Source organism: Paramisgurnus dabryanus, chromosome 6, assembly GCF_030506205.2.
Source record: "Paramisgurnus dabryanus chromosome 6, PD_genome_1.1, whole genome shotgun sequence".
NCBI lineage: Eukaryota > Metazoa > Chordata > Actinopteri > Cypriniformes > Cobitidae > Paramisgurnus > Paramisgurnus dabryanus.
This window is the reverse complement of record NC_133342.1, coordinates 860,751-882,253: the sequence shown is the minus strand read 5'-3', so window position 1 is coordinate 882,253 and position 21,503 is coordinate 860,751. Positions and strand designations below refer to the sequence as shown.

Here is a 21,503-nt window from a genome sequence, read left to right as displayed (position 1 = left end):
CGTTTTCATTTAAAGGGATAGTTCAGCCAAAAATGAAAACTCTATGAATTTCTTTATTCTATTGAACACAAAAAATATATTTAGAGAAATGATGTAACCACACAGTTGATGGTACCCATTGACTTCCATACTGTAGAAGGAAACCAAATACTATGGGAGTAAATGCGTACCAGCTGCTGGGTGTTTACCATTATTTATGAATGGACAACAATGGAAAGAACAGACATAGTACTACGGAGTGGAGTAGGTGAAGGTAATGACTGAGAATAATACAAACAATGAACATGTGAGGGATCGTGGAGGATCATGGGGAATGTAATCCAGATGAAGGCACACAAAGAAAAAATAGGAAAACAGGCAGACAGACAGACTGGGACCATGACACACCACCTCCGTCAAAAATGAGATTGTGATATTAACCAAATGCTTTTTTTCCAATCCAGCATGAAATGTTACATAAGTGAGAAAAGTGGTCAAAAGATTGTATCAACAGACCCAACATTTGTGTGGCCTGTTTCCTAACTAAAACAAAAGCAACTTACTATATAATCCTTTCCCAGTTGCACATGTATTCCATATTACCGTAAAACTAAGAGTAAACAGGCACACTTACTGTAAAACTAGTAAACACACACATTTAAACCCATACCAAATAACACATAGGCCTACATTCAAAACCATCAAATAATAATTATAGAATAACTTACAAAGTGCTATTACTCAAAGCTTGATTATGCATATGAAGGTCAAAAATAACTAAATGGCTACGACAAGTTTTTCTACCTTTAAAAACTGTTTTGGTTTTCTTTAAAGATATATTCAAGCTATTTTTTGTGTAATAATAAAATGTTTATTTGCAAAATCACTCTTTCTTAGACAGGGATATCTGGAGCTACAAAAATGTAGGCTACGGTATGTGGAAAATAATGTGTTTTTTTTACCATTTACACATTGTTTTATACCAAATACACAAAATAACGTTGTTTTTAGCAGTGAAATATATGTACACCTTAACTTTATAGAGACAGAGCGCCGATATGCAAATTTGAAAACCACGCCCACCGGGGGGAAAACAATCCAACCGTCTCCATTGACTTTGTATTGCGAGAGGCTGCCTCCTTGTCATTTCTGGCTTATAACAAAAAACTGAATAATGCCTAAAAGCTGCTGTGTGACAATATGTACAGCTAACAAGCCAAAGAACCCAGAAATAAGTTTTTATAAGCTGTCGAGCCGTAAAACCCAGCTTTTAAGGAGAATAAAGTGGATCGCCGACTACGTTTCCCCCTAGTGGACGCAGTTCTACTAATAGAAGTACTATGAAAAGTTTCCTGTTTCCACATTTGTTTCTTTAAACGCTCGTTTTATGAGGTCGACAGCTTAAAAAAAACTTATTTCTGGTTTTTTTTGGCTTTTTAGCTGTACACCTTGTCACACAGCAGCTTTTATGTATTATTCTGTTTTTAATTTTAATTTTTAATCTGTAAATAAGTTTTTATAAGCTGTCGACCCCAAAAACGAGCGTTAAAAGACACAAAAATGGAAACAGGCAACTTTTCATAGTAATACTATTAGTAGAACTGCGTCCACTAGGGACTTTTTCTCCTTAAAAGCTGGGTTTTACGGCTCGACAGCTTATAAAAACTTATTTCTGGGATCTTTGGCTTGTTAGCTGTACATACTGTCACACAGCATTTTTTAGGCATTATTCTGTTTTTTGTTATAAGCCAGAAATGACAAGGAGGCAGCCTCTCGCAATACAAAGTCAATTGGAGACGGTTGGATTGTTTCCCCCCCGGTGGGCGTGGTTTTCAGCTTATGACGCGCGGGGCTCTGTCTCTATTGCCACTGTGCACTGAAAAAAAAAACGATTAATTGAATTTTATATATTTTTTAAGGTAAGTGGTTGGAATCAATTTATTTAAGCTACATTTAAACAAAAGTTTTATATTTTATTTTACTTTACTAATCTTTTTTGTTTAAAATGTAGCTTAATAATTTGATTGCAACCACTTAAAAAGGTTAAAGTCTTTTCTTGCTTATAATAAACTGACATGAGGATAACATAAGTAGTCTTTCAGAATGTGGTGATGCTTATGGGTTGTCGCTCTGACACAAGCTTGACACAAAGTAAAACCAGGTGCAAAGTGGTATTTTACATACAGTAAGTAAAGCAAAATACGTCTTTACCTGAATGCTATGAAAAGGGAAAAGAGTTTTTGGATACAATAGGGGTTTTCTTCCCTACGGTGCTTGGACCTCTAATAAAATAAGTGAATAGCCTAGAAGCAGGGTTTTTTTTGTGCATATTTTGCGTTATTTGCGCTCATCACAGTGTCTCATTTGTCATTTGTAAGTGTAGTTGCGGCATTACTCCACTGTGCTGATAACGAAACAGCGCCATCGTAGTGGCGTAATGACGCAACTACAGTTACAAATGAAAATCCACAGAGTGCAATGATTGTTCGTGTATTTTGTGAAGACACATGATTGACAAGACACCTATTGAGAGCTGGAGGCGGCACCAAATTCGACCGCCTCCAAATTCTATAGAGAAAAAAAACACTGAGAAAACACGAATGTAATTCTCTGACTCATTTGCACATGTACTAGTACAAATATTTTCAGCTCTGGCATCAAAGCTTTGTTAAACTCTGTTAGGAGAAATGCTAGAAGGGTGTGATGGGTTGAGTGGAGGTCATTAGACATAAAAGCAGCACAACTGCATCACACTTTTAGCACATTAAAGTTAACAAATGCATTACCATTGTGTTCCTTGTTTTTCATCTTGTGACAACAGGTGGCATACGCTACCACACAAATGACAAAAAAACTTTTTTCTTAAAATTCCTTATGACCTTAACGTTCAAGGGCAACTTGATCCATTCTTGTGCATCTGACTAAAAAAATGTCCTATGTCCATAAACCTACTTAGGTTGAGATTCATAATGCTCTGTCTAGTTAGTAGTTTAACCTGAGAGAAATAAGAATGAAAATATACTGGGGCTCTTTTATTATTCTATATACCATCTTTAACTTCAGCAATATTAATCGGTTTCAGTGGGCAACCATCTAAGCTGCTGAAAGTGACTTTTTTTTAGCTTTACCATCCACACACTGGACAAAACAATCATGCAAAGCATACTCAAAATAAAAATAAATAATAAGCCCTAAAGCAAGCAGCCTTAAACTTTCTCTACCAAAAAATTTACTAAATCTTTTCTGTATACTGAATAAAATGAGCCCTCAATATGTTGATAACGAAGATCATTTTGTTAACAAACACATATTGAAGTTGAAATTCAACACACAACTACACATGATAATAAAAAAGGTTGATAATAATTAAACATTATTATGCGTGAGCAAAATGAATTACAAAAATGTGTGCAACTTAAAAGTTTTAATTTAAACATGTACAAAAACATTGAATTAAGAATTGTCAACAGATCCCCTAAATTATTTTTAGATTGAAGTTTATTTTTGGCTTCAGAGAATATTTAGGCTCATGACTCAATGTTGACAACACCTCAATAAAGTTTCCATGTGTCAACTTTCAGTATCACTGAATTCTGATTATAGTCCTATTTACAGATTGTTGACGCAGTGGCTATTGTTTATGACTGAATGTGTACAAGTGAGAGTGCCTGTACTGGCATGTATATCTGGATTTATATGTTTGTTTAACCTGTCTTTAGAGTCAGAACAAAAGACTCATCTGTTTCATGTACATATGTACTTGTGTTTGCATTTATGTAAGGAAATTATGTAAGGAAAATGATTATACAGAGGTGAAGGCAATTTATTTCACAATTTGAAATAAAATTAAATATACACAACGTTGTGTTAGACTTTCAAAAATTCCTTCATAATAATTATTATCCATCATTTAATAATTAATGACAATAATATCTTTTGTTTTTGTTAACATTTTCATTTTTACTTATTTTTACTTACAAGACAAGCAAATTAGTTAAAGGCGACATATCATGAAATTTGACTTTTTCCATGTTTAAGTGCTATAATTGGGCACACATTGCTTTGGTAAACCATTCTCCGCAAGCATGTGAAAAATAGGTCATTGAAATTTGGCTCCCCCTGTGATGTCACAAGGGGATAATACCGACCGTCCCTTAATCTGCACTATCCAACCACAGCACTGTCATTTAGTGCAGAAATCCACTCATTTGCATTTAAAAGGACACACCCAAAAATGGCACATTTTTGTTCACACCTATAAAGTGGCAATTTTATCATGCTATACTAAATTATCTATATGGTATTTTGAGCTAGAACTTCACATACGTACTCTGGGGACACCAAAGATTTATTTTACATCTTAATAAAATCTTGTGAAATGTCCCCATTAAAATATGTATTTTGCAACCAAAAAAAGCAAAATATAAAGAGTGGTGGTCCTGCACCTTAATGTAATGTCCTGCCAGGAGAGATGACTAATAGAACAGTCTTTAATAGAAACTGATTGATTGTACCACACTTTCAATACTGATAAGTTAACTTTATGTTTATTAACAGATAGTGTTTTTTATTGTTATTTTGGTAAGTTAATCACTTTGTACTGCAAAGTTTTTTCACTAAATTAGATGTGAGAAGTGGGCTTCTGGTCTGTGCGTGTGTTCATGTGTTTTGGAGGAGGCGTGGCTTTGGATGGCAATTTGAATGAAGGGTGGGATCGTGATTTCAGTGCCAGAAGAAAATGTATGTATATATATATATATATATATATATATATATATATATATATATATATATATATATATATATATATATATATATATATATATATAAATTATAAATGTAAATAAAATGGTAAACAAATAGCAGGAAGTAAAGTTCTTCACACTATAACAAAATGACAGACATAAGAAGTGTTTTCAGACACTGCTATAGTCTTTGTGGCTTTGTTTTGTTCTCTACATATGTCAAAAGACTGCAAATGTGAAAGTAAAACTGTGAACACCTGTGTAACACCAACCTATTTAACAAAGACTGGGTGGACACTAGAAATTCGAACTATTTGTTTTCAAACTATAGCTGGCTTGATCTCAGTCTAGGATACATAGATGCATCGATAAGACCTTTTAATTATTTGGCACATTAGAAACATTCTTTTAGTTACAGAAGTAACCTTCATTTATTGATTTGGCTGATTCTTAAAATTAATTAGTAATTGAGATTCAATTGTGATTTCAAAACATTTAGGTTTTTACATACATAGAGTCAACATGTCTCGAGCTGGACTGATGCAAGAGCCCATGTGTTTGGTGAAGAACGTGTGTGGTGGATCTCTCGAAGTTTGTAAAGATGCTATTGAGGTTTTGAATGGGATCAATGAGCCGGTGGTGGTTGTGTCTATTGTAGGACTCTATCGTACTGGAAAGTCTTATCTTATGAACCGTCTAGCAGGACAAAAGACAGGTAAGATAAACATGATTATGATATGCCATGATTACTTATTATATATTTTATTTCAATTATATATAATATATAACATTATATTAACATTTCAGGGACTATAAATTAATGACAGCTTTTAATGATTTTACTAAAAATTACACATTTGTCCTTGATTTTTTATTTGGCTATTGTGTTAATTTACCTAAAAAATGTATTTGAGGCAGTGCCATGGTGGGACTGCAGTCATGGCTGAAGGGTGTTGTAACAATTTACATAAATGTGGTTTCAACAGGCTTTGCTCTTGGTAACACAATTGAATCGAAAACCAAAGGTATCTGGATGTGGTGTGTTCCTCATCCATCTATACCAGGACACACTCTGGTGCTGCTGGACACTGAAGGACTGGGAGATGTAGAGAAAGTGAGAACATAATTTCGTCAAAACAAATAATTTTTTTTTTAAACTAAGGTCAGGAGAAGCACGATTATCATGTAATCCAACTAATCAGCACGAAGAGGTCTATAGCTATCTGTCACGTCTGTGACTGTCCCGTAACAGCATTTGTCAACAAGTGTTGTTACATCTGGATTAGATCGCTTCCCATCCCACAACAGGCCTTTCGTGCCTGCCACAATCTACTGGCCTAGTGATGGGAGAAGCAAAGCGAAATTTGAAACACTGTTTCAATGCATTGGAATTTGGAAACACCTAATCATGGCGACACCTACTGGTGAAAACATTGTTAAAGCAACGAGGTTTCAGTACAAACATTTTACACATTTTAGATGAACAATTGCAAAGGTTTTCTTAAAAATCTGTTTTTAATGAATTTTATAACATTAAGTAAACGTGCATTCTGTGTTTTTAGTTTTATTTAGGGCTAATCAGATCATTAACACACAATTAACTTAGTATCAGAGGAGGATGAATGTTTAATAATGTTTTAAAATTCAGTGAAACACTATTTGTATGTGACACACGCACACCGAGGTTGTGTATTAAATACGAGTGTGAGACTGCGAGATAATGCAATATTTAATTTCATTTGACGTAAACTACAAAAATGATACACTGCTCCAGGACACATAAATGATACACCAAACTATGTGTCAGCATACTGTTGGCTTGCGATCTTTTAAATGTGGTACATTAGAGGCGAAGCTTTGCAGCAGCACTAATTATGTGTTCAGAAATATATATATTTCTGCGTCAGATGGGTGCAGAGTTTAACTTTTACTAAAGTAAAAGCATCCCAACAAACATTTGGACGTGTGATGACCGTTGAAAAGACGTCCGTTCGTCACGTCCCGTCCGCGTTGAAAAATATATCCAAAATGAAAGTTGAGCCGACGTCTTTGACGTCATCTGGCCGTGAATTACACGTCTTTTCTGCACGTCCCTGGACGTCTAAATGCGCCGTATTTTGGATGTTTAAATGTGTTCCTGCATAGTTTAAATATATGTTTTAAGCCGTCATATAGCAAACATGTGGACGTTTTATGACCGTTGAAAAGATGACCCTTCGTCACGTCCCATCGCGGTTGAAAAATACCCTAAATTAAAGTTGAGCGGACGTCTTTGACGTCATTTGGCCGTGAATTACACGTCTTTTCTGCCCGTCCCTGGACGTCTAAATGTGCCGTCTTCTGGATGTTTAAATGTGTTGCTGCATAGTTTAAATGTATGCATATAAAATGAATATACACCCATTGTGTAACATCGTGAAAGGCAATCAATTGTATTGAGGTTTAACACATATTCACAAAGGTTCAAAATCGGTTCAAAATTGGTCCAGTCAGACCTGAACGTCCATAAACCGTTTTAACCACGTGTACTTCACAAACACATTAAAGAATACATTATTTGTGGCCATAACAAAAAAAGAAGCATGTTCTGATTTAGCACTTTTTATTTTTTTAACCATTTAACTATAATAACAACTTCAAAACACTTTCTATAAAGGGATAGTTCACCCAAAAATTAATATTTAGTCATTTATTCCCTCTCATGTTTCAAACCTGTATACCCTTCTATGTTCTGCTGAACACAAAGATATGTGAAAGAATGTTTTTAACAAAGCAGATCCCACAACCCATTACTACAATTGTAAAAAAAAATATTGACAGTTAATTGGTTGTGAAGTTACAAACATTCTTCAATCTTTGTGTTCAGCAGAAAATATAAAGGTATACAGGTTTGAAACATGTGGATAAGAAAATTATAACAATTTTCCTTTTTTGGTGAACTCTCTCTTTAACACATCACAGCTGTTTGGCTTTTTTGTATCCACCACCCCCAGCTCTTCCTGGAGCGTGCTTGAGGTGGTCTGCCATAGCTGCATCTATTTCCGAGTCTGTGGCATTTGGGCTCCACCTCTTCACAGCATCTGAAGGAAGAGAAGAATATGTTTCTTTTTAAAATAAATACAATTAAAATTTTGAGGTAAATGACATGCACTTACTTTCAAAATATTTATGGTCTACAGCTAAAATGATATATTAATATTATATATATTATTGTACAAAATATGCTCTGCTTTAAATAAGTGTTAGATCAGTTGTGGGGGATACAGCATTTGTCCCCTCCCTCTACAAAACCACTGTGGTGCCCTTGAGAAAGACCCTTAACTAGGTGTGTCAAAAAATGAACAGGATATTTCTGATAAAGACAGGTGAGCTGTGATGTCCCCTGAATAGATCAAGCATAACAATAAAATTACAATCAATATACAAGAACAAGTTTTTTTTAGATCAACATTCCCCAAATTACCTTGAATAACATAATACAAAGGTGTGCCTTTAAAAGACTTCTTTTCCAGATGTCCACCACCCCTCATATTGAACTTTGCCATAAGACAATTTGACATCATTCTGTGAAAGAAATGTAAGATTACTTCACCTTAGACAAATAACCTAAAAGGTCAATAAATCACAATTAACAGTAATGAGCAATTGCATAAAATGTTTAAACATACACTATGTGTTAACACTTCACAACTTCACTTGTTTCATCTACCATGTAACAAGTGCTATGAACTATATCCTCATCCCTAACTTTGGGTGACAAGTAATGGCTTACACTGAAATTATGTTTTGATTTCTTGTTTTCAGTATGGCTGACTGTTTAAGTCATTACGAACATTAAAACTTCTCAACAAGTGATGTGTGACGGATTAAATCCTGAATTGAAGTAATATAAATAGCTGGGTTAATTATGGTGGTAATCAATATATATTCCTTAAATATTATGCAGGATTACACAAATCAAGAGAAATACATAACTGTTCATAACGTTGTTCACGCAGTCTCTGACAGAATATCCACCAACTCAGACAGTTGCTGGACCTAAATGTGAAAACAATTGAAATAATGTTATAGAAAGATAGATGGAAATATAAATACATATTCTTTATGTCATAACTTACGCAGATCACCTTGTTATCAACATATTTGATGTATTCATAATGCACAATACACAGTCATATAGCATTTCTTACATGTTGCATTTGAAGGTGAGGCCATAGGTGAAGAATCAGGTAGTCTCCATCCGGTAATTTTTTCGTTGTGTTACCTCACCTGTACAAATAGAGTTAATTATATGGTAGTTTAAAATATTAACAGTAAATCACTTCACAGTGTAATACTGCATTAGTTATGAAATCAGCTGGCTGTACTTTTAGGTCTTTGTGGTTGAGCAATGACAGATATTATAAGCTCTGTATTTGTAACTATTAACTCAGATTCAGAGAAATGTAAATATGTTTATACTCTTAGCTTTGTTGTCACTAATGTAAAATCTTGCATGACACCTTGCATGTAATTTCATTAAGTACAATAAACATATTTTAAAAAATACATAGTAGTGTAAAATATTAAAATAAATCACTTTTTATATCAAAGTTTTTGGATATTATGTTGACATTCAGGCAAAACCCTGACTCATGGAATACATTTTTACCTAAAAATGAGAATGACATTATAAAAGGCAAAAGTGTATGCACTTAGGAGCCAAGCAATGTGTTTGTATAGTGTGGGAATGCACCAAAAAAAGCATCAGTAGCACGTACGTCTCATAGTGTCACAGCTTATTCTAGGGTATAGATCAATCACACCATTGTGATACCGATGTTTACTGTCATGAAGTGTGCCTGTGTAAACAAAATACACCAAAACAATTTATATACATTTTTGAGTTTCATATCAAAATATATAAAAGTCATTTTTGAAAGAATCATGTTTTTTCGTAGTATTAAGCAAAAGCAGTCAAAAACTTACAACTTAATGTAGGGTAGACAAAGTCAGGGGTCGGGCACGCCTCATCTAAGTGTGGTGGACACAAAACTTGATCTTTAGCACAAACAAGGACATATGAAACATTAGAACATTAACAAATGTGTAGACTGTTTAAGTCATATCTACAAAAATTAATATCTACAGTTTTCCATACCTTTTTTTATTGTTTGTAGAATGCACATCTTTATTTGGTTTGTGTTGACCTTCAACTGTAAATAAAACGAAATTGTAATTATTGATATTAACTCCACAATAACAACTCCAATTTGTTAATGTATTTTCAAACTGAGACATTTACCTGACTTGGGTTTTGGGTGGTTATATTTTGGAGGGTCTGTGTAGGACACAGTGCCTTTAACAGCTTGTTTATTTTTTATTTGGATGAGGTTCTGCTTTTCCTTTGTACAAAACAAAAGCAAAGGAAGTTAATCAAACAAAAACTTCTGCTAAACTTTTAATGCAAAACAGTATTTAATATTTTGCATGTGCAATGTTTAGGCAATCAAATCATTGTAATTCCATTAATGCCAAATAACTTTTATTTTTCAGATAATTTACTTTCTGAAAGAGACTTTCAAGAGGCTACATTAATAAGTTACTTTGACTGTATCCTTAAACATACTTTATACCATGTATAAGTTCAAAGTACGTTAGCTTTTAGCCTTCTAGCTAATTATTGCAATACTCAGTGTGGACAATTCTGGCAACGTTTATTTCGGAGCCTTCGTGTCAAACAAGTAAAACTTAAGCACGTTAATCAAATAATACACAATGTAGCCTACTTACCCAACAGTAGATTTTGAATGATATATAGACAAAACTCCCTCGTAATCGCTCCTCGTGTTTGAATGTGAACTTCCGGAAGAACGCGTGACGTCACCACTATCTCGCGAGATAATCTGTCCTATCGCGGGATTTTGTAATATCCCCAGATTTATCACTATATTTCTTAAATTAATAGCACAGTTTTTGAAATTACATCCAACTCAGACCTAAATGGTGACCGGATATGTATCTGTTTTACATTTATATGCATACATTCAATAATAAAACAGCTTGGAATAATGACTAAAATGCAGTGTGGCTTTGCAATCACACTGGGCACTTTGTGATTATAATTTATTTAAACAAGATAAAGTTAATATATTTACTTTGTATACAAATCGTGTATTTCATAAAGATTATCCTGTTTTTTTCCTACTAGTCTAGTCTAGACGTGTAAAAGACGTCAGTGGACGTCTATTCACAACCTCTTAAAAACCTACTTTTTGCACTTAAATTAATTATTGCAGTATTAACCAAGGTGTAAGCACAGCATTTGCATATTTCACAATGACTTTATAGAAGGTTTATGATTTTTTATAGAGGGTCATGATGGACTATAAATGCACGTGTAAAAGACGTCACCTAGTGACGTCCTCTTACAACCGATTCACAACAGGGTATAAATATTGAAGCACGCGTAGTAAAAGTCAAAGTAACAATTATACATGCAACCCCATAGAACTATAGACATGTACAAATGTATCTGAATGCATTTTTATGAAATGTTCTGTGTTACATATTTTCACAGATTTGTGCCGTCATACCGCGACTATTTTTGGCCAGGGACACGACGTTGCGGTCGGACCAATGTTTGCTGGGATGGTTCATTTTCATCTGGGTATTTTTGAGTTATATACTATAAAATACGTTAAACAATAGTTATACTATAAACTTTAAATATTTTGACTTTAAAATAAGTAGCTTTCGTTACACACATTGCACATGAACCTCAGAACCAGCCGCCTCACTAACGACCTGCGTTTGGCACGATGACGCTCTGCTTCACTCCTCAACTTGGTAGAACACATTGTAAAATGTATTGTGAAAAAAAAACAATGAGAAAAAAGATGGGAATAGTAAATAAAATTATATTGGACATAAGTTATAAGAATGAATGAAATATTGTTAACAGTCGTGGTGTGCCTAACTAGGCAACCACGTTTTCGTTCACGTTGCATGATGCAGCGAAGTAACTGTTAGCTCACAGCTGTGCCACGGGCTCAATCAGGCTAGCCGTAAACTGAAAAAAGCCCACCACACTACAATACTTGGAGTAAACTTGCATTATAATTAACTAAACAATTTAAAATACATTTAAAAACAAGCATAACACGATTATATAGAAGATATAAAGACACATAAAAGATTTCCATTAGCTCACACCTGCGCGACGAGCTCAGTCAAGCTGACAGCGCTCGAGCTAAAATAAAGTAACAACGAATTTAAGGAAACTTAGCCCAGAATCGACCACAAAACAGAAACACTTGTCTGAGGAGAAAATCGGTAAATCCCCAACGCGCGTCTCCGGTTGAATAATCACGTGATCACAAAGCATGAGACGGACGCGCGCCTCTGCCAATAATATCATATTAAAAGAAAAAAAAAAAGATATTTGTTAAAAGATGAAAATGAAGTGCTTCTATCAGTGCTGTACCAGACCAAAATGACCTATTTAGAGCACATTTAACATATTTATTTAATTAAAATAAACAGAAATATTAATAGGCTTTAAACAAAGCATGTGTTTCATTATCGTTCAATGTGCTATTTATTGTTTCTACGTATACATTCATGCATATTTTGTCAGGATTATTATTGAATGGAGACACGTTGAAAAGTGGTCCGAAAAAGACGTCTATTTTAGGCTAAATTTGGACCGAATTAGACGGACCAAACAAAGACCACTTTTCAACGTCTTTTTTTGGACTAAATGAAGGTCATGATGGGCCGACGTGATTTAGCCCAAAAAACAACGTCTAAATGACGTCTTGTGCTGGGTGGGATGTCCCAGAACGTGCATACTCTTTTGCTACACACTCAAAAGCATGTACGTTTTCCTCACAAAAACAGTACATACTTTTAGGTCGTAGTATAAGTAGGCGAATTGGGACTCAGCAATAGAAACCATGAATTGATTTGTACACCACAAATAAAAAATGAAAAATTGAGCCGTAATCTAGTTTTTCGTTTGTTAAATTAAACGGAAAAATGAAACATGAGCCATTTTTCGTTTCTCGTTATTTGATTTCAGATAGGATATCAAATGACCAAAAGATACACGGACCGACCTGTATAGCGCTTTTCACGGTTTATACTGTTGCAAAGCAGCGTTACAGAAGACCAGTGTTGGGGGTAACGCATTACAAGTAATGTGTATTACGTAATAATATTACTTTTCTGAAGTAACGATTAAAGTAACGCATTACTTTATAAATTTACACATTAATATTTGAGTTACTTTTTAAAAAAAGTAATGCAAGTTACTTTTCAGTTTAATTAATTTGATACAAAAATCATGTACAGAATTAAACTGAATGTATACGTAGAATTACGCATGCGTATGCCTGCGCGTCTAAGTGGAAACAGTTTGAATGAGAAATGGAGATGGCAGGCCAGAGCTTGAAAGTTTTGTGATGGAAATATGCAGTTTCTGAATGCAGAACTTTTCAATCATAAAAGACCTCAACCAAGTAAGAAAAAGTAACTTAAAAGTAACTTAAAAGTAATGTAAGTATTACTTTCCATAAAAAGTTACTAAGTAACGCAATTAGTTACTTTTTTCGAGGAGTAACTTAATATTGTAACGCATTACTTTTAAAAGTAACTTTCCCCAACACTGCAGAAGACACAAACAAATCAACATATATTAAACACAGACAAATCAAAAGTTTAGAAAAAACACAAAGCTACAAAGAAAAACTACTGAAAAATATTTCAACTATGAGTTTAAAAATGGTGTTGAATAAAGTCTTTCCATGCAGTGTTATCACTGGTGTTCTACTGGCAGTTGATGCTGGTTCAAAGGGCAGATTTAAAGGTTGGACATTGTGTGTTAAGGGAAGTTATGGTTGACATGAATTAAACTTTGAAAAGACTAACAAGATCAAAGTGTAGTAATGTATTTTATTTACTCGTTATTTGTTTGAATTTTACATTATTTTATGAATGAAAATAAGTTGTTCTAATGTTTAAGGATTTAAAACGATTTCTGATGTTTTCCTGCACATGAAAAACATTTTCAAACAGCACAAAAATGGGAATGATGTTGAGATTTGCTTTCAGAAAACAGATAGGGGTGGGGCAAAAAAAAGAGTGAACAGTCAATAACGAAATAAGAGCAATGTCTTCCCTGGTTAAAATGGATAAAATGAATATTTTTAAAGGCTACAAAAGTGATTTTTCTTAGTTTTCTGTTGTTTGATTAACATTATTGACACAGACAGCAGGCTCAGTACTGTCTAACATGTTTGTTACTAAATTTGAAGAGGGTGCTAGACTCTTTAAGAACGTACCCCACAATGGGGTGTGTAAGTTCACCCTAGTAACCATTTTGGGCCCCCTAGAAACTGATTCCATAGACTGGAATTATAGAATGCCCAGATGGATATCTTTGCAACCAGTGTTGGGAAAGTTCACTTTCTACATGAACTAGTTCAAAGTTCAGTTCACAAATTTTAAAATGAACTAGTTCAGTTCATAATTCATATTTCAAAATATTGAACTAGTTCACAGTTCCAAAAATGAACTAATTTATAGTTCTTTTTTCCCATATTATTTAAAAAAAATATTGCCATTATAGCCCATATATACCACAGACAGCTGAATTATTATAAAATAATGATATTATTATACCCTATAACAAAGGCTTGCAGTATAATCATTTGTGAATGATTTTGTGGTCTGTGTTCATATAAGAACCTTAGGCCTTTCTGTGGTCCCCCACTATAATGCTTTTTTATGGCTATTCAAATCTCAGTCGTGATCAATTTATAAGTGCCAGGCAGCAAATCTAATTATTTTTTTCCTTTCTTCATTGCTGGTTAGTTAGACTGCTGGATGCAATTCCTTTTCAAGTATGTCAGTAATTTAAAGATGTAACTATAAACCACCAATTAAAATCTATAAATCTCTATTAATGCCATACTCTGAGGCATTTGACCTACCCTTTAAATGTATTATTCAACTTTTCTCCATTAAGTCACTCATCTCTTACCTCAGTAGCTTTTAAGCCTTTTTTATATTTTTTGGAGCATCCCTCCTCCACTCCATCACCTTACTCTTAGCTGGTAGGCCTATATCTATCTCAGTTAAGGAGGGGGGAGTACTCTGGGTTATATATGGATAAATATACTGAGCTCTGAGACCTTTCCTGGGACTGCATGCCAATTATGGTCTATGTTAAATTTAATAAATGTTATGAATTTACAGACAACAAATAGATCATCTATAGCTATTACAGTTATTAAAAAATTGGGAATATTGAGTTGTTTTCATCTAAAGGTAGTATGCTGTGTTTCAGGGAGACTCTGAGAATGACGGCTGGATCTTCTGTCTGGCGGTTTTGCTCAGCAGCTCTCTGGTGTACAACAGCAGAGGAACCATTGATAATGATGCAGTGGAAAAGCTGCAGTATCCTTTATCATCTCTTACATACATATACATGTTACACAAGATATACACGTTACACAAGATTTCTTAATGTTCTGCAGCTACGTTACCAAGCTCGCCGAGCAGATCAAGATCAGATCACCATCAGCAGGAGCAGATGAAGAGGAGGAAGTTGAAGATTCTGAGTTTGTGTGTTTTTTCCCATCATTTGTATGGGCCGTTAGAGATTTCACATTGGAATTGGTCATTAATGGAAATAAAGTTACAGAGGACGAATACCTCGACTTTGCCCTACAGCTGAAGAAAGGTAATTCACAAATAAATGATTTATTATTACTTGCTTTGTATCAGATCTGGCTGTTTTCTCAATATACTGTGTTTGACATTATTAAGATGGTTCACAAATGAAAGCTGAAAAATATAGCTGAAAATGTAACATTTTTGTCATTTTATACTCTTGATTACTCATTCAGGTTTGACAAAGAAAGTCAGTGAATACAACTTGCCTCGTGAATGTATCCGGAGATATTTTCCATCCCGGAAGTGTTTCGTGTTCCCATCTCCGACCTCATCAGAGAACATGACGCATTTAGAGAGCCTTCAAGAGCAGGACCTTGCGCCAGGATTTCTAGAGGCCACAGATCATTTCTGTGAATACATCTTTGTCAAAAGTGATGTAAAAAAACTGAAAGGGGGTCGGAGAGTTACTGGAAAAAGTTAGTATTTTATCAAATTTGTTTGTTTCAAACTAATCCAGCCTATGAAAGAGTATTTAAGGTTCCTCATGACATCATAACTGTTATTTGTGAAAAGGTGAATGTTATCGAAAGATAAAATCTAATTTATTGATTCATTTAATCTATTTTGATCTATAATTTTTTATGTTGTCAGTGCTCGGTCAACTGGCTCAGATTTATGTAGACACAATCAGCAGTGGTCAGGTGGCCTGTCTGGACAATGCAGTGGTTGCTCTTGCAAATTTGGAGAACCAGGCAGCTGTTGAAGAAGCTTTACAAGTGTATAAGAATGGGATGAAAGAGGTTAGACAAACTGTGTGTGTGTTGTGTGTACAGCTGCAAAAAGATTATTTTCAGTTTATCTAAATGTAATATTTTGTGTTTAAGTTAAATTTCTTGTTTCATTCTGTCAACTAGTGACAACATTTCTGCCAACTTCTAAAAAAGTTTTAATTGGCATCTATTTGTAGAAAACAGGCAACCAACAAAAACATGCAATGTTTTCAGATCTTGAATACTACAAAGAAAACATACTTATATTCATTTGAACACAGTACTAATGTATTTTAGGAACAATTTAAAAATGAATAATTGATGGAATAAGATCACGGGCCCTATCTTGCACCCAGCGCAATTGACTTTGTCAGTGACGCATGTATCATTCGTATTTTGCACCGGCGCACAGCGGGTTTTTCCCTCCACAGACGCACGTCGGCAAACTAGGGAATGAACTTGCGCTCCCTGGGGCGGTTCAGCGCAAAAAAGGAGGCGTGTTCCGGCGCAAACCATCCCTGATGCTATTTTGCAGTTTCAAAAAACAATTGCGCCACTGACCAAAAAAATATAGCTTGCACAACGCGCACACACTTTGCTTATCTAATCTACACAGATGCAACAGTTATTTTTGCAAATCATAAATTCTTACAATAAAAATATTAACACATGAGATGCGTGTAGCTGCATTAAAAAATTCTCATGCAAATAACGATTAAAATATTTTCATAAGTATGTTGTGTGGCTGTATTACGTTTATTTTATGTAAATAATAATTAAAATGTTTTCATAAGAAACCTTAATGTATATGAATGAACTTGATTTGTAAATGTACTTTGTGGTTGGACCTTGCTTGCGTTTCTTGGGTCCGATTTCAAAGCCCCCAAACCAGTGGGGGATCTAGACCATTTCAACTGGGGGGCCAATCTGGGTCAGTTGTACTGTTAGAGGGGCCAATTACATTTAGACCTTATTCTTGTCATATTATTTTCTGCATTGCACTGCAAAAAATTATTTTCAAGAAAAAAAAAACTTAGTATTTTTGTCTTGTTTTCAGAATATCTAAAAATTAAGTCTAGTAATATGTCTAGTTTTTAGACAAAATGTATCAAATGTAAGTGATTTTGTGCAAAACAAGCAAAAAATCTGCCAATGGGGTAAGAAAAAAATCTTAAATTTTTTTCTTAAACCCTAAATACATGTTTCATGCATAAAATCACTTAAATTTGATATTTTTGGTCTAAAAACTAGACTTATTTTCTTTGGTCGTTTTGCTCATAAAGAAAAAGCTTTTTTTCTTGAAAATAATTTTTTGCAGTGTGCACTAAAGATATTAAGAGGCCAAATACCATGTTTATGCTACTGTCTAATTACGGATGTAAAAAACAATGACCGCAAAAAATTTGTAAAAATAATTTCACACCCCACATTTAGGGGGACCAAAAGGGGGTCCAAGCTTGTTGTCACAGGGGCACTGGCCCCCGCTGGCCCCTCCCTTGAACCGCCACTGCCCCAAACCCTTTCAGTGGTGAGGGTGGACGCAGCGATGTCCTCTGCTGGCGTCAGGTCATGTATAGAGGCAGATCCACCTCCCGTTACACGGCGTGCCCGATTTATGCTGGCAAGCTTGGGATTCCCCCGTCTCCTGACATCATTGTAGCCCTTGGCGCAACGTCCTGGGGATGCCAGCTGATGAGACAATTGTGGCTATAATTCCTCTCACGCCTGTTTAACCGACGCTGATTTGGGCCGGTTTCTCCTATCCCCATACAAAACAACTTCTCTGTCTTTGACTGCTCTTACAAGAACGTCGGTCTCCTCGGCTGTGAACCGCTCCTGGCGTGCGCCTGGTAAATCGGTCATAATAATAGCAACCCGCCATGGAACTTGCGCCCTTGCGTTTAAAGGGAATGTTGGATAGCGTTCTGATTGGTTTATTTGACGTTACGCCCAAACCACACCTATGAATAATGAACCTACTTCAGACCAACCCCTTATTGATTTGCGCCTGGCGCAAGAGTTATTTCTCCCGCCGGGAAAATAGCAACAGCGCCCAAGATCCGCCCACAAACTCACTTGCGCTTTGCGCTTCGCACTTGCATTTCAGATCGTTAAAATAGGGCCCCACATCTTTTTTGTATCACATCTTTTATGTATTTTGGTTGAATTCCAACAAAAGGTTTTGTTGGAATTCAACACTGGACTGAAATGATCACAATACATGTAGAAATGATAATTAAAGGCAAAACTGAGGTCTCTTAATTTTTTTGTGGCTGTATATATACATTATGTACATATGTATGTATGTACATAAATGTTGGCCCAAATAATCACTTTTTGTCAAGTGCAATGTAAAGTGAAGAGTGTTTTGCAGGTGAAGTTCCCTGTAAGTGTGTATGACTTTACCTCAAAGCATCAGAAGTCCAGAAGTCTGGCCACCTTTAAATTCATTGAACGCTCATTTGAAGACAATAAAGGAGAATACCTGAAGAAACTGGTGGTGAGATTCACACACACACACACACACACACACACGCACGCACGCACGCACACACACACACACACACACACACACACACAAACACACACACACACACACCCTTAGATACTTAGAGGGTTTTGCATTTGTGCTCATCATATTTGGGTATAAAACTGTATTTTATGATATTCTCGAGTATACTAGCAAACTACAAGCTAGTTATAGCATTCATACCCGCACAAATTGTCATATGTGAATATGTGCTATATCTTCATTTATGTCCGTAACTGTTATGTTTTATGTATATAGGAAGCAATAAATGTTTGCTGTGAAACTCTGATGGAAGAGAATGAGATGACATCAGAGAAAAAGTGCAGAGAGCTGCTGAAAGATCTGTCTCTTGATATGACTGAACGAGTGAAGAATGGAGAATACATTAAGTGTGGAGGATATGAAGTCTACAGCAGTGAAAGAGACGCCATCATTACAAAGTACCACAGAGAACCAAACAAAGGAGTCATGGTGAGGTCACTTCCTGTATGTGTGTGTTTGTGAGATTAGGTTTGTGAATGTACAGTATGTATCTGTGTTTAATAGATTGTGTGTGTTTGTGTGTTCTACAGTAAGTTACTGTACTTGTTTATGTGCAGGCTGAAGCTGTGCTGAATGAGTTTTTAAATGAGAAAGGACCTGAAGCAAACAGCATCCTTCAGGCTGATAAAAAGTTCACTGAAAACGACAGAAAGATCCAAGGTAAACCTTTACTTAGAGGCATCCAAGTTTAATTTATCAATTATAAATAAAGACAAATTTGAAATGTGTGAGGCCAGAGCAGGACTGTCCAAATTTAAGCCAAACACTAACTTCTCTGTCATTCTCTCTTTTATCTTTCTCATTTTCTCTTTTTTCTTTTAACTTAATGTTCAGAGGAGAAAGAGAAGGCGGCTCTGCTGGAACAGAAGCATAGAGAGGAAGAGGAGAAACAAACTGAAAGTCACCAAATGATGCAGGCTGAGCAAGAGCGCATGGAAGAGCTAATGAGGCAGATAAAGGAGAAGTTCAACAAGGAGATGGAGGAACAGCGAGAGGAGTTGCATAGAGCTCTGGACAGCAAATTGAGGGAGCAGGAAGCACTTCGAAACAAAGGCTTTAAGGAGAAAGCTGAACACCTTGAGGAAGAGAGAAAAAATCTAGAGAAACAACATGAGGAGAAAAATGACTTTAAGAATACAGCCATTAAAATGTGTTGTGATGTTGCAAAAGGGGTACTTGCAAATGGTCTTCAAATGCAGATAATGAAAATGTGTGGAGGTACAAATTTGTCTTCTTATTCGGCAGCAGATGATTTGTTAACCGTCGTTGTAAGAACAGTAGGCCTAAAGGTGTATCAAACATTTCAGGAAGCATCATCAAAGGATTAGTCTTGTGCAATTCGTTTTACGGCAGAACACGGTTTCATTCAGGCGTTTAAATAAATATATTGTGTCTCAACCAATATCAAGTGGGTGGCACATGGAACAACATATTGTACTCAACATGCAGTAGCCATAGGCCAGCTCATATTAGACTGAGACACATTTTAAATATAACAAATACAAATATACATATTTAACATAGAATTAGAATAAATCTCAGATAAACTGTTTACTGCACTTTTAACGTGAAATATGAATAAAAATTGTACTGGACACACATGCTCTTAAGATAGTGATAGGGACATTGAAAATTGATTTACACGTGACTGCAAATGTATATGAATACTTTTAAGTGCCTTGTATAAACAACCCATATCACTTTGCAGTTATTCAGGAGATACAGTAAACAACATATATTCCTTAATTGTTTTATTTAAATTATGCAGTTGTTAAACTTGATAGATCAACACAGCTTTATTATGTAAGATCAGTGTAACAGGATGACTTTGGCAAAAATGTTAGATCAATGATCTAAGGCTTAGAAAACAGTTCAGGTAATACATTAGGTCTCACTACGCTCTACAAAGTGAAAGTTGGTTTAAAAAAATACTTCAACTGGTGTCACCTAAAAAAATTCAACTGGAAAAGCTTATATTTTTTAGGTGTTATGAACTGAAGTAATTTTTTAGTTTTTTCACCTTACATTTTTGATATACAAGTTGATAAAACTTAAAGATTTGAAATGTTACCAATTAAAGTTATTTTTAAAGTAGAAATTTAAAGTGAAAATTAGTGTGCAGTGAATACTTACCTTGATTTGATTAAAACCATGTGTTTTATTACTATAATATTGGTGTCAAGAATGGATAATATTTTAGAGCTTTTCATTAAGTATAATAAGCAAAGCTAGGTTTTCAGTTATAATTTTTTTTCCAAGTTATCTTTATTAATAGGTGAGAGTTGTGGCGGTGTGTTTATCAGTTCTTTCTTTAAAAGTGTGTATGGTGTGTATGGTTCCTTTTATGGTTCAATTTAAGCAATTGTATTATGTTAAACAAGAAGAGGTTATTTGTCATTTATTAAATTGTCAATCACTCTTTCTTAAGACCTTCAACTGGTTACTTTTTTATTTGTTTGATTCTAACAAATTTTAACAATACACAATTACTTGAATTCATTCAGGGCTTGACTTTTTTTTTGCTTACCAGCCACCAGTGGCGGCTCGTGACTGCTCTTCCCGAGGGGAGCAGATTCAAAATATATGTTTGGGTGTCATGCAGTGTTCGAATTATGTCAAAGCATAAGGGGGGGTCCCCTACCTAAGCCCCACCCCCTGGCCAAGCCACACCCCCTCATTATAGGGTCGCTGTGATTTGAAACACTGCAAGGCCAGAAATTTTCAACAGAATAGGGGTGAAATAGGGTGGACCTCATTCTAAAAATTACATAATTTTAC

General features: G+C 35.1%; 1 protein-coding gene and 1 long non-coding RNA gene across 3 annotated transcripts; one reads left to right on the top strand and one right to left on the bottom strand.

The window, feature by feature from the left end:
- The first annotated feature begins 5,081 nt into the window (after positions 1-5,081).
- LOC135747131 (guanylate-binding protein 1-like) lies at positions 5,082-20,352 on the top strand. The gene is made up of 10 exons (XM_065265814.2): positions 5,082-5,439; positions 5,711-5,838; positions 15,055-15,164; positions 15,245-15,450; positions 15,617-15,859; positions 16,035-16,183; positions 18,528-18,653; positions 18,942-19,154; positions 19,283-19,385; positions 19,560-20,352. The coding sequence occupies exons 1-10, from the start codon at positions 5,247-5,249 to the stop codon at positions 20,051-20,053; spliced, it is 1,965 nt and encodes a 654-aa protein (XP_065121886.1). The 5' UTR covers positions 5,082-5,246; the 3' UTR covers positions 20,054-20,352.
- LOC135748502 (uncharacterized) lies at positions 7,301-10,647 on the bottom strand. Of its 2 annotated transcripts, XR_010532090.2 has the most exons (7): positions 10,497-10,647; positions 10,009-10,108; positions 9,865-9,919; positions 9,693-9,764; positions 9,485-9,565; positions 8,915-8,993; positions 8,311-8,762 (listed from the first exon to the last, which is right to left on the bottom strand). It is a non-coding gene; the product is annotated as an uncharacterized lncRNA (long non-coding RNA). The 2 variants fall into 2 exon arrangements; XR_012336917.1 differs by lacking the exons at positions 8,311-8,762; positions 8,915-8,993; positions 9,485-9,565; positions 9,693-9,764 and adding exons at positions 7,301-7,804; positions 8,188-8,288 and having other exon boundaries at positions 10,497-10,610.
- Positions 20,353-21,503: the final 1,151 nt, after the last annotated feature.